The sequence below is a fragment of the Camelina sativa genome, chromosome 10 (genome assembly GCF_030686135.1).
Source record: "Camelina sativa cultivar CO46 ecotype springtype chromosome 10, ASM3068613v1".
In the NCBI taxonomy this organism is placed as follows: domain Eukaryota; kingdom Viridiplantae; phylum Streptophyta; class Magnoliopsida; order Brassicales; family Brassicaceae; genus Camelina; species Camelina sativa.
The window spans coordinates 13431648-13445571 of NC_141889.1; the positions used below are offsets into that span (position 1 = coordinate 13431648).

The following is a 13924-nucleotide window of genomic DNA, read 5'->3' on the forward strand; positions in this document are numbered from 1 at the left end:
CATTTACTCATTCAACCCCAGCTCTAGCTTTATTTTAAAATACATCTTACGCTAATTGCTAAGATATTTCAAAAACCATACCATACAATACTACTAGAGTCATTTCAGTGAATATCTTTACGATAGTCTATGAAAGACTATATGTTATTACCTTATGAAACAACCCTATTCTTCATTAGTTGAAGATCTTATACACCCGCAGAACCGGTTTTTCTTCTTTCTTGCAGTTCTTTTCCCGCTCTTGTGAATAATGTCTCTCAAAAGAATCACTGTCCTTGTCTCCGAAAGCATTTTGCTTCCTTTGCTTTTGGTGCCATCTTCAAGCTTCAGCACTGCTTGCTCTATGTTCTGCATTTTATTTTGCAGCTGCTCTATCTTCTCAGACCCGTTTCTTGACTTCTCCACGACCACCTTTCTGTATATATCTCTGGCATCTCCGGTCTCCTCAATTTCCTTGGACAGAATCTCGTTTGTGTTTTCAAGCTGCAAGACAGATTCTTCCATTTCTTTCAACTGTCTCTTCACTATAACCAAATCAGCGTTGCTGAATCTTCCGTGTTTCTCATTCATCTCCAGCTTGCTTTTCAGAGCTGTTAGGCTAATCCGGAGACTAGACAGTCTCCTTGAATCAGACAAGAGTCTCTCCATAATCTTTGCCTTGTCTTCATTGTTTCTAGATAACTCTGCCTTGTCAACTGCCTTATCAGACTCTATTGAGGGATTCCGGCTTAGGCGACGAAGACGGGAGTTCAATGGCCTCTGCGGTTCGTTAGTGTTGATGAGAAAGTTTATACTGGTCTCTGATTCATCAGATTCTTCCCAAAACTCAAACATCTCATTGGAACGACGACTAGTTCCCTGACTTCTGCCACAGATCTGTGAGTCTGTGACTAGATCATGAGGAATGTCTTTCATCGATAATCCATTCTTCACCTCGGTCATCCGAGGCCTCAATCTTGGCTGTCTGGATTCACCCGAGAACTTGTCATCAAGTTGTATATTTTCAATCTTCACTCTGCTTTTGTGGGAGGCGCTTCGTGTTCTTTGCCTTGTAAGCCTGCCTTTTTCTTTGTTACTAGGTTTAGTTTCCTTCAGAATCACATTTCCATTGCATGGACTGGTGGTACTGCCACTTTCTTCAGTCTCTTGACAGACAGCTTCTTCCAGATTGTCTCCCTGAAGAAAATGGAAGGATTTAGAATTCTTCAAGACCGGGGCAGCTAGGAGATGAGTTTTAAAATTTGAAATCCATGAATGAGTGGGAAATTTTACCTCTCTCTGTTGATAGGCTGTTGCAGGAAATTTCGTTAAAGCCTGAGTACTTTTTTCATGGGACTTTACATCTTCTGCCAAAGATGCTACCACAGGATCATAAGCTGACAGTTTACTCTTCAACTCAGTCACTTGAGACTCCAAAAAGCCAATTGTTTCTTTCATCTGGTTTATCTTCATCGTTTTTGTAACAACTTCATCATTTAGATTTTCACAAACTCCTGTGAGTTCGTTAACTTTGTTCTCAAGAATGAGTTCACGGACAGCTGAGATATGAAAATCAAAGTAGAAAGATGTTGCTTCAGCATCCCAAAGTTCAATCTCATTGCTTTTCTCTTGCAGCTCAAAACTCAGGTACTCCTCTCGAACTTGTTGTCGTTGGATTTCTTCGTGTAAGAAATCTACCTCTGACTCCAAATTCTCATTCATAGTGTTAAGTTTATTAATCTCTTCCTCCTGTTTTCCAGTAACATCTGACAGTTCAAAAATCTGCCTCTCTAAGTTTCCCCTCATTTGTCTTGATTTTTCACAATCATTCCTCAGCTCCTCAACCTCTTTCTGCAGTTCTTCATTTGCAGTGTGTGTAGCCTTAAGCAAATGCTCTGCTTCTAGAATTTCCATTTCCCTACGTTCCAAGATTTTGTCTACACTACAAATCTGATGATCCAAGAGTCCATTTAAGAACTTGTCTTCTACAATGCCTTCCTGTAACTTCTCTATCATCTTTTTAAGACCTTGACTTTCTGCCGCTTTACCTTTTAACCTTTCCTCCAGTGTCTCAACCTTGTACTTCAGGCCTGTACTAATTTCTTGTAATCTTCTCATAGCTTCAACAAAACTTACAACCTCATCAGCTATTCCAGACCCAAAGGATTTGTAAACCTCACACATGTTACTCAAAGCAACAGCTTCCTGAAGAATTGCATCATTATCTTCCTCAACTACACACATTCCATCTTTGAGTTCTGAGAATTTCAGAAGCAAACTTTTGTTATCATTGAGTGTATACGAATAATCTTGTTGCAAAACCATGTATGACTTTTGCAAACTCTCAAACTTTAGATGCTCCGTTTGCAGTTCAGCTCTCAGCTCTTGCTCTTGTTGCTCTTTTCTGATCAGTTTTGATTTTAACAACCGGTTCGTCTCCACTAGCTCTTGCTTGTCCTTTTCCAGCATTCCACACTGCTGTACTATAGTCTTTAGATCTTTTTCGACGATGTTCTTCTCCGATTCAAGCACCAAACCATCGGACTGGAATTGTCCAAGTAGAGATAAGAGCACTGAGTTCTCAACTACAAGCCGCTGCATCTCATATTCAGCGCTGGAAAGTGAACATTTTAGACCATCAATCTCTCCCAAAACAAGTGAAACAGAAGGTTGGTCTTTCGCAATCTTCTGTTCTGAATTCTTATAGTCTGCTTCAACTTGGAGTGCCTTTATCACTTGATAAATTACACCCCTCAAGCTATCAATCTCGTCCAAAAATATTTCTGCTTCCATCTGCTGCTCGAGATTCTCACTTTCCAGTTCAGAGATAAGTTTCTCTGAGAATTCCGAAGCTTCTACATGCTTCTGACACTCAATCAGGAGAGAAAAATTCTTCTGCTCCAGATCTTCTATAAGCTTTTGCAAGATAAAGATCTCGACTTGTTTGTTTACAACTCTGTCAAGCTCTTCCTCATACTCTCTTTTCCTGGAGCGACACTCTTCTCGAAGATAGCTCACATTCTTCTGAAGATCTGCTAATCTGCTTTCGGTTGATCTCTTGTAATTAGCACTCTCCTGCTTCTCAGCGGCAAGTGAGACCTGTAACTCTTCTACTTGATGGGTTTTGAGCTCATTATCGCTCAGTGAATCGACATATTTTACTTCCAGTTCTGTATACTTCTTCTCCAAGACTCCTAGCTTCTCCTCAACCTTATACAATTGAGAGACAAGAGATTCTTTTTCCTTCATAAGTTCAGACTTATCATTTTTGAGCATTAGAAAGAAATCTTCAAAGTACTTTGACTTATCTCTGAGACTTGTAAGCTCAATGTTTGCAACAGAAAGGCAACTCTCTAATAAAGAGTCCTTTTCCAAGAGCTTCTCCATATTTGCATTCATGATTTGCAACTGGGAGAAAAAGTTAGCTCTCTCGGCACAAAGCTCAGATTTCTCTCCTTGTAAAGACTCACATCTTTCTTGCAGATCCTTTGCTTTCTCCCTGGAACCGTCTAGTTTGGTGTTTGATTCCAAAAGATTTTTCTCCAAATCAGCATTCCTCTTTAGAATGCTGTCCATTTCACATAGCTTTCCTGCAACAGCATTTTTTTCATCTCTCTGATTGGTGCATAACTCTATCAGCTTCGAGTTCTCGTCTTGTAGTTTCTTAACGGAGTAGGAAAGAGATTCGGGATCAAAACCTGTGAGCCTCACTTGATCAATTAAGTTTTGGTATCTCTTATTCATGTTGTCAATATTACCCTTCACATAATGGATCTCTACTTGAAGGGCACTGCTCTGGTTCATCTGTTTCGCAACTTCTTCCTCGAGCTTTTCTTTCATCTTCTTCAAGCAAGAGATCTCATTTTTCTGAATCTCGAAGGAGATCATAGAAGTGTCATTCAATTCGCTTAAGTTTCGCTTTTCTTCTTCAACTGAGCTGATGTCACCTTCCAACTTATGGTTGCGCATCTCCAGTTCTTTCAACATTTGAATCCTGCTTTGAAGTTCCAAAGAGAGAGCCTTCTGTTCCTCTTGGGATTGAGAATGCAAACTCTCCAAATTTCGAAGGCTATCTCCAAGTTCTGAAAACCGCAATTGTTCTTCTTGCATTAGAGCTTGAAGCTTTTCAAGCTCGTTTTCCTTCTGGAAAAGTTCTTGATCTTTAACTGACATTCTGTGCACTAGATTTTCTGCTTCTACCTTTAGAGTTTGATTGAAGCTCTCCAAAATAGCACACTGTTCCTCCACAGTCTTTATCTTTGCAGCACCAGCAAGAACTTCACCGCTCATTCTTTTGGCATTATCTTGAGCATGAGATACTTCTCTCTCTAAGTTTGATATTGTCTCCAGACACTGCTGATACCGAACACTCAAGTCTTCATTCACTTCATTCAACTTCAGAAGTTCTAGTTTCAAAGCTTTGATTTCATTTTCTGCTTGTTCAGATTGGTCCCTGAAGAATCTAATACTCTCCTCAGCATCTCTAATTTTCTTCTCTAAAACAGATATCAACTCAAGGCATTTATTGTATCTGACTAAGCCAGCCTCTTTCTCAAATTGCAATCTAGAAAGCTCTTGCTTGAGACTCATAGCTTCCCTTTCTGCTTCAGATGCTTTGTCAGTAAGCCCCTTTGCATATTCTTGCTCATGAGAAACCGATGCTTCCAAATCTGCAATTCTATCCATGGATTGATTATACTGAAGAAGCCATGTATCTCTCTCGACCTCTAGCTTTGCAAGAGATTCTTTGAGTATTTTAATCTCAATCTCAGCTTTGCAAGCACGTTCATCAAATCCTCTAACATCCTTTTGAGCATCGTTGAGTTCTTTTTCAAATCTTGATAGTTTTGTCAAGGTTAGCTGATATTGGAGATTCAAAGCCTCCTTTTCAGTTTGAAGCTCAAGCAATGTTTCCTTTAAGCTTTCAACTTCAGAATCTGCTTCGTGAGAATCAGAAGTTCCACATAAATCATTCGGCTGACTTAGACTCCTTTCAATTGTAGCACCGCCCTTTTGCAAGTCTTCCGTATGAGGCTCAGAAGAAGATGATGCAGAATCCTCAATCATACCGGAAGGAATCTGGTTAGGAAACGCCTCGACCATGACTTTATGCGCACGCCTTAGCTCCACAGTTGTATGATCATACCTCTCAGCTAAAGCACGATAAGCTCTGTATAGCTCTTCCACCAGTTTCATGAGCTCTGGACGTTTCTTGAAGTACATGTCTGCCCTTCTTGCAAACGAATCTGCATCCGCTTCGATGAGCTTTATCATTGTCTTGACTTTGGAATCCATATCTGGTTCAGCACAAACAAATATTCCATGTTAAATAAACTTCCAAAAAGACATAAAATCCATTTGAACACACATTTGCAAGACGATATATATAGGAGACCTGCAAGATTATCCTGAATCCATTTTGAGTTTTTGGGAATGTGACTATCCCACCACCACGAGTACAACCGCCTGGATCCTGACTGCGACAAAATGGCCATAGCAGCGCGGGGGCAAGAAGCTCAAAGTATGGGGTTGGATCCTTATTCCAGCAAGATCAAAAGTCAAGAATGCTTGATCCCTTTGATCCACCAACTAATATTCTATAGAAACTAACAAACTCTACAAAACTGAAACAAAGCAAGTCTGTCAAAACAATCATAAAGTAAAGTTACTTAAGCTTCAAATCGTTTTCTTATTGCAAAACAAACCTTTACACTGTGGTTTTGCACCAAATGCTGAATAATCACTTTGGTATCCTTATATAAGAATATAAACAGTGGATCTTCCTGAAGAAGAAGAAAAAAAAAACTGACCATTGTCAGAGACAAATTCAAGAATATGGACAAAAATACAAACATGAGTTACTTCAATGCATAGTTAATAACAAAACACAATCAAGACTTGGGAGAAAAGGGGGGAAAAACCAGTCTTTTTGTTTTGTTTTTGTATCATAAGAAAATAAGGATCAGAAGCATAGCTCAATAGAATTGAGTAGGTAGAAACTGGAAACTGCAGACTTAACAAATTAAAAAAATGTATCACAAAGACAGATGAGTTCATCATTACCCACCAATAATAGAGACAGCAAATAACAAAATGTCAAGCTTTGGGAACAAAACTAATCAAAACTTACATACACACCAAACAAGAGTGAAGCTTTTCATATGAAATTTGCCAGAAATATGAAATGGGTAGCAACAAAATTTGCAAAGGAAGGAACTTTATCAAAATTCAGGAGAAAAAACTGGGAGATGAGTGCAAGCAACAGCGACGCAAAGATTAAAAACTGAAACATCAAGCGAAAACGATTGTTCTTAGAGAAATTTGTAAAGGATCAAAATACACTTACCGAACGAGAAATATATACAAAGGGTTAAAAAAACAAAAAAAAAAAACCCAAAGCTGTCAAAATATTGTAATTCAATCTCTTGTCTCTTCAGTTGCAGCCATCAATGGAGAAACACACAGAGACACAACACAACATTCATTCTCTCTCTTCGTCTGCGTGACAAGAGAATGATTAGTATGATTGGTTCCTCTCCATACAGTAAAATATCCGATTTTTTTAAATGATTTTTGTTACCTTTTTTTTTTTTGTCGACAACACCTTTTGGACTCTTCTTTATCTCGCTGTCATTTTGTAATTAATTCATAGAAAATTAACGTTTTTGTTTTCTTCATAATCTTGTGTTTTAACGAAATTTATGGAAATTTTTGTATCTTTATGATATAGTATGGTTTTAGATTTTAGTGAAAGAAAGAAAAAAGGATTCTTATGTGTCGGCAATCTGATAGGGTTTAAATATGAAAGACTTTAGTATGCAGATTGAGGCAATGTGACATTAACATCTCTCTCACAGATCAAACTATTCAACATACGACAAAATGAGTCCACTTTAAAAATACAGTCATTAACTCATTATAATTGTGAATAGATGTCTATATATGTTTTTTTTTAATCTAATTTCGACAATGATTTACTTCAGAATACATATCTTATTTGAATTCTAGATTTACATACTTCAGAATATCTTATTTGATTTTTAGTCTAAAATAGTAAACTGATGGAATCAAGAAGCGAGCAGAAGCAAAAAATGAGTTTTTAGTAGATATTAGAAAACGGGTACGTATTGGTATAGTCATTAATATGTTTTTGCTGCTTAACATTATGTAAGTTATATTAAAAACTACATTAAAAACTATATTTTCAGTAGCACAAGTTTTTGAAAATCTATGTAGAGCTGTTGGTTAAGTACGGATTATAAACTTTCATGTCACAATTTCGATTCCCACTTAGACTTAGTTTTGCAATAATTTTTTAGCTTTATAAATTAAGGATAAAATAGTCATTTGAACAATTATTTTCATCCAGCGATTTTACAAAACCCATAATCAGTTTGTTATTGGTTCGGTTTTTTTAGAATTTTAGTTCGATTACCTTCGGTTCCTCTTCGTTCGGCTCGATATCTTTAGTTTTTTCAAGTAATTTTGGATTTTAAAACATTTGGATATTTTTAGTTGCTTATTTGGGTAATTAAATGTATTTTGGATATTTTTAAGGTTTTTAGTTCGCTTATTCGGATAAATTTTTTTGTTATACATATGTTTTTTAGTTACCCGGTATAAAATAGCTAACATTTTAGATATATAATAATTGTATTTCGAAATTATTTGGATGAAATTGAAGCTGATAAAGATGAATTTACCATCTTTTCTTTGATTTTGATTTCTTGTTTACAGAATGGTTGAGCGGATAAGCTGGCGCAACGTGTCCGTTCGGTACTTAGTTGAAAAATAAAAATTGTATTTTGGATATCCATTCGCTTTTTGGTAGTACATCAATCTCGGTTCAATTTTGGTTCTTCTCAATGCAGTTTGGTTTGGTTTGATACATTTGGATTGGTTTTTTTCCCAGTATTGCCACTTGTTATTTACTGTGAGTCACAACTCGTTCGTTAATAAAATAATTACTACTAATAAAAGGGACAATTTGAGCCTTCTTAGAGTGTCCACCTCAGCAAAATAAAAAGCTCTTAGGAGAAGCCACATCATCCAAAGTAGAATTTAAGTTTTTTCCTAAAAAAGTTTGTCAACCAAACGAATCGACAAGTTTAAATTTCAACTGTAAACCCATCGACTCCTACAAAGTCATTATCTCTTCGGTTTCAACCCTAAACCCATCGACTCCCACAACCACAAGGCCATGATCTCTTACGTTTCAAGTAGTCTCCATCACTTGGCTATATAAATTCACTTATGGATTCACTTTTATCACCTAGGGTTTCAAGCTCCTCTCATCTTATTTGTACACAAATCCACGATAAATTCAGTTTTAAGTATGGTTTTCAATTCCAAAATCCGCAATGCCTTCTTCACTGGAAAATTCACGCTGCTCTAGGTAAAATGTCACTCTTCTTCCCCGCTTTTCATTGTAGATGGATTTTCAACACTTGCTTCTGATCAATTTATTGATATCATGTAGTTCTGCTCATGTAGAGATAATGAATTTTCAAAATTGGCTTCTGATCCACATATCAAATTCATGTGGTTTCCCACATCCACCGGTATCCCTCCATCTTTAGTCTCGATCTCTGATAATCAGACACAGGATAAAACGTATGCCTATTACACGTTTGAATTCAGTTTGTCACGGTTCTAGGCTTAATTATCATATATAAGCACAGTCCTGATGGTAACTAAAAAACAAGCTTCCAAAGCTTACTTTACTATCTGTGGTCTTCTCTCGATAGACTAAAATCGTTTTGATGTTGCAGGCATTGCATTGTGCATTTAGCTTTTTGAAACATATATGAGTTCCTAACTGTTCGCCTTTGTGAAATGTTGTGAATTATGAACTCCGCACGGAGAAATACCAGATCAAAAGGAGCATGTGTGTCAGCTTTTCACATTTTAATAGACAGAGGTATCATCTACGCACTCCTCTGTTCTGTTGCATATGGTAATTACAATTTGATTCATGTTAATGTCTTCAGTAGTGTTTAAAAATACTTAAATGCCTTTTATGTGTGTTTAATGATGGTTCAATATCTTATTTTTACTAAAAACAAAGAGAATGACCTTTCTCTGTATATTTGGTAGATAATCCGAACACACTGTTCTGGAGGGATACTTTTAGATGATCAACATCCCTCCCAGAGTTTGTCTTTAGTTTTATGTTATAATCATCCTGTATATGTGTTAAAAAACTATATCACTTCTAAAACTGCAGGCCCTTGAAGCATTCGTTGCCTAAATTCTAGGCAGCTCAATCATGCAGAGTCACAATTTTTCATATTCCAAAACTCCTTGCTTGATTTAATATCAAACTTAAATTGTTTTTTTTTTTTTTTTTGATAGCTCAGAAGGGATCAGTATTGCTTCGTCCATTTAAATGAATCTTATCTTCAATAATGGTGGCCGCTTATGTATAGATTTCGAAGCAACGGAGTCTACTGTACTCAGTCATGTCAAGGTACATTCTACTTTAGCTATGTACTCGATTTCTTTAATTGAGATTGAATACTTTACATGCTTACTATTTCACTCTATTTTCTGTATAGTGTTTCTTTAATTACTTACGAAGGAAAAATAAAGTAGGAAAGTTAGAAACAAACAAGTTTATAGGCTTACAGCTCTACTTTTTTGGGTGTATGTGCTATTTCGATTTCTACTATTGGGAAAGTGGACCGGAGGATATGTAATTAACAGTATTTTTGTTCTTCAATAGAGGTACAAAAATATTTGATAGAAATTTGAGAATTTCCTTGGCAACTGCATGGAAGAGGCTCGATGAATAAAGGTTCCTAACTACCTTACTGTACTTTTAAAATTTCTAAACGTCTTCACCTTATATAAACCTGATCGTTTTAAGACAAATGAAATTGTAATAAACAACTAACTGCTACGATTTGGAGGGTCTGGAAAAAGACTCCAGCATGATGGAGAATGAGAGGAACAAACTAATATGTAAGGATTGAGAGGATGACGTATAAAAAATAAGAGAGTCAATAAGAAGTCGATTGTTGTGTTGTGCAATTGAATTAGTAGACCATAACTTAAACTTACATCTTACAAATTATATCCAAATATAGAATATACAGAACAATAAGAAGTAAGATGAGACCATTGACATATCATTTGTGGTGAGGAAGTGTGAGTTGCTCCGGAAATTCACTTTTTTTAAAAACACAGTCTTTTCCTTAATTAGATCTCACAATCTTCTCTATCTTTTGCTTCTTCAAATTACAAATACCTGTAGCAGCAATATGATATTTGAAACCATACATTATACATAATTATCCTGTTTTTTATTTCCTTTCTTAAATTGGGTTAGGTTGTACCGGATGCCTTGGGTTATTTTCTTTGTTTAGTTTGCAGTTGCAGAGTTGTTATTGCCGTAAGCTACCCGTTGGCAAAGACGTTCATTACTTCCTAACCTGCTTATCTTTTGGTTTTCAAATTGGTATGGAAAAGTGGGGTGTGAGAATAGAATCTCATGCTTATGTCACAGTTAGAAAAAATATACCCTCGATACAAGTAATTAGTTAGCATGGTAGAACAATGATTCAGCTTAATTGTCTTTCGCATAAATCTAAGAACCGGAAAGCTGGAATCAGTATTAACACACTTAATAAGATTGTTCACAACATATGACTTTAATACTTTTTGCATAATAAACAACAGAAACAGGTCATACACTGTATATCAAGCCTACACCTTATGTGGAGAAAAAATCTCACATCTATAGATGTAAAAGGACTTGAGTAATATATAAAGGGTTAGGGTCTCTCCAACTCATTATCAATTAGTTTTGAGTTGGAAGCCCACAGGAAAGCCCAAATTTAACATGGTATCAGAGCCTACACACGCTGTCCCGTTAATTAATCTATCCCGAAAAGAGGCCTAATCACCCAATTAATTGATGGCCCAAAGGAAGGCCCAATTCCATCGAAATAGCTAAATAAAGAGCATTATCTAGAAGGGGCGTGATGGATTGTCAAGATTAATGGCTAGAAGAACCATTATCTCAAGGGGGCGTGTGCAGAAAAGATCTCGCATCTGATAGATGTAAAGGAACTTGAGTAATATATAAAGGGTTAGAGTCTCTCCACTCATTACCAATTAATAATGAGTTGGAAACCCACAGTAAAGCCCAAATTTAACACCTAAAAACTATTAAAAGGTTAGAGAACGAAAGTAGAAATCACACTTTTATGAAAAGTCTTCATCATTTACATTTAAATGTAACCACATCTATGACTATCACCATGAATGTATAATCACATGGTTATATGCAAAAAAACAATTGTCTAATATGTAGGAATACCATGGTCTAACTCAAGAAAAAAAAAATTCTACATGGATGCAATCATTTCTACAACTATTCCACATTCCAAAATCAAATAACCTTTTAGTACGAATAACCCAAAAAAAAACAGATATTAACAAACTATAATATAAAATATAAATTATGGAAAACACAAACAAACAAAAAACATAAAATTAATTTTTAAGCACATCTAATATATATATATATATATATAATTAAGATGTAATTAAGAAAGTATAACTATGGAAAAAAAATCAAATACAAATAAAAATAAAACTTTACAATCTTACTCTATAGTTTTGATGAAAGTAAACGTAAAATAAATCCGCGCTAATCCCTAGTACATAAAAAGGTTTCTGATTCTGAATGACACACTATCTACTATTTTTAGTCGAAATAATGAGTTAATTTTAGAAAATGCCGCTCTGCTTTTTCGATGAAAACTATGTAATAGAAAATGATGTATTCTAGCATGAAACATGTTGTTAATTTAAACTTCTCTCATATATATATATATAGCATGTGTCACACCTTCTCATTTATTAGTCTGAAGTTAGCAATAAGTTGGGTATGCTATATTTTAAGAATTGTTAGGCATGCATGTATATTCAGTTGTTGTTCTATTATACAAACATATCACCTATAAGGCTATAACTACTTTTCCCACAAAAATAAAATATTTTCACTTCTCACTTTATAGAAAGAGACATGTTGAAGAACATTATTGCCGTGTACTCATGTATATTACCTTTTTATGTTCCCTTATTAATCATATGTATAGCTAAGGTGTAACCAAATATTTTAATTTTCTTCTTAATTAATTAAAAATTTGTTACAAAGAGATCTTACGGAATAATGATTAAAAAAAAAATTATAGCCGTTGACAAATGAACTATTATTAACTCACGGGAGGATCGGTGAGATAGATATATAGTTTTAACAAAAAAAAAAAAAAAAAAAAAAAAAAAAAAAAGATAGATATATAGTTTTGGACCCGGAAAAAAGATGTGATCATCATCGTCATCGATATTAGTATGATGTTTAGTGAGATATTTCTAAGAGATTATATAGAAATAGAAAAATTGGTTGTCTGTCAAAACTGATTTAAAATATCTTATTATATAAAGTTGGGTTTTGAAAGTTAGTCATTAATAGGATTTTGACATATGTCAAATTATTAATATGAGATTTTGACATGTATAAAGTTTAATATTTAATAGGAGGAATTTGAGATTACAACCAATAATAAAATATTTTGTTTTAAACAATATTAATAATGTAAAAAGATAATTATCAAAAAAATTTGAAATTTAAAAACTTATTTAAAAATAATTATAAGGAGACTATATATATGATCATAAATTTGAAATAATAACATTATTTATTTACTTTTCAAATTAAGTTATTAAATCTACAAAAATATAAAAATGGGATTAAGAAAAATATACAGTTAATTATTAATTCTAAATTTTGTAAATACTCACTTCTATATAAACATTGATCGTCTCATATCTTTCACTTTACAAAATAATTTCTTCAAAAACACTTCTTTCAACGTTGTTCTATTGGTAAAACTATTTTAATAGGAAGGTAAATTTTCTTATTTTTTTTAACCAAATTTTCCTCCATACTTTCTCCTTTTTCAGTTTGTAATACGTAAGATTAATATGTTAACAAAAAAAAAAAGATTAATATATGCGCTTTCTTTTTCTAATACTGTATTTTAAAATTCATTGTAGTATTTTTAGATTGTTCTATGAAAGATCATCTTTGAATTATTTGGGATTCATATATTAGCGTGCTTATAATTTTCTATTATATCTATAATTTTAATTTTCTTATTTTTTTAAACCAAATTTTCCTCCATACTTTCTCCTTTTCAGTTTGGAATACGTAAGATTAATATGTTGACCAAAAAAAAAGATTAATATATGCGTCTTCTTTTTCTAATACTGTATTTTAAAATTTATTTTTAGTATTTTTAGATTGTTCTATTTAATATATCTTTCATCTTTGAATTATTTGGATTCATATATTAACGTGCTTATAATTTTCTATTATATCTATAATTATATCAAATTAGTTTTCTTCTAATTTTTCAACCTTGATTGGTTGATCATAGACCTTTATTTTGTGCAAACATAATTGTTTTCATTCATTCAATCCCAGAAGAAGATAATGAGTAGAAACTCATCAACCTAATGGTGATTGATAACGAGTAGTTTTTTACGTCCAAGAGTCTATAAATACTTGTTTACCACCCTACACATCACCATATGATTTTTTCCTGTGCGAGCGAGAACAAAACACAGGAAAAGATCATATGGTGATGTGTAGGGTGGTAAACAAGTATTTAAAGACTCCTGGACGTAAAAAACTGGTCGTCATATATGGGTGGTCCCATGGGCCGTGATTAGACGTGGGGCTCACTAAGCAAGGTGGCAGAGACATACTCTACATCATGGTGTGTCAAAGACACTTCCACGAATACATTGGAAAATATAACAGTAGTTACTATCAAAATATTTTGTAACGTTAGAAAATGGTCTTTAGTTTCATTGGTTGTCGGAGCAAGCCATTTTTATATAGCTAAAAGACGTGAACATATTCTCTCCATAC

At 34.3% G+C, this 13924-nt stretch overlaps 1 protein-coding gene and 1 long non-coding RNA gene across 11 annotated transcripts; one reads left to right on the forward strand and one right to left on the reverse strand.

Moving 5' to 3' along the window:
• Positions 1-2: 2 nt before the first annotated feature.
• LOC104718943 (protein NETWORKED 1B-like) lies at positions 3-6755 on the reverse strand. Of its 3 annotated transcripts, XM_087469429.1 has the most exons (6): positions 6560-6755; positions 6326-6477; positions 5685-5762; positions 5375-5603; positions 1273-5276; positions 3-1176 (listed from the first exon to the last, which is right to left on the reverse strand). In XM_087469429.1, the coding sequence occupies exons 4-6, from the start codon at positions 5472-5474 to the stop codon at positions 166-168; spliced, it is 5115 nt and encodes a 1704-aa protein (XP_087325555.1). In that variant the 5' UTR covers positions 5475-5603; positions 5685-5762; positions 6326-6477; positions 6560-6755; the 3' UTR covers positions 3-165. The 3 variants fall into 3 exon arrangements, with proteins under 3 accessions (XP_087325555.1, XP_087325554.1, XP_087325556.1); XM_087469428.1 differs by lacking the exon at positions 6560-6755 and having other exon boundaries at positions 6326-6557; XM_087469430.1 differs by lacking the exons at positions 6326-6477; positions 6560-6755 and adding an exon at positions 6110-6282.
• Positions 6756-8098: 1343 nt separating this feature from the next.
• On the forward strand, positions 8099-9727 carry LOC109126930 (uncharacterized). 8 transcript variants are annotated; one of them, XR_015568292.1, is made up of 5 exons: positions 8099-8374; positions 8459-8540; positions 8853-8899; positions 9334-9448; positions 9537-9727. It is a non-coding gene; the product is annotated as an uncharacterized LOC109126930 (long non-coding RNA). The 8 variants fall into 8 exon arrangements; XR_015568298.1 differs by having other exon boundaries at positions 8473-8540; positions 9339-9448; XR_015568296.1 differs by having other exon boundaries at positions 8459-8592; positions 9334-9727.
• Positions 9728-13924: the final 4197 nt, after the last annotated feature.

What these genes read in the sequence shown, in the direction of transcription:
- LOC104718943 (XM_087469429.1), bottom strand. Translation starts at nt 5,474, where the DNA reads ATGGCCATTTTGTCGCAGTCAGGATCCAGGCGGTTGTACTCGTGGTGG. An exon ending in GATTCAGGATAATCTTGCAG is followed by an intron (nt 5,277 to 5,374) that starts GTCTCCTATATA and finishes GTGCTGAACCAG; the next exon opens with ATATGGATTCCAAAGTCAAG. An exon ending in CAGCCTATCAACAGAGAGAG is followed by an intron (nt 1,177 to 1,272) that starts GTAAAATTTCCC and finishes CATTTTCTTCAG; the next exon opens with GGAGACAATCTGGAAGAAGC.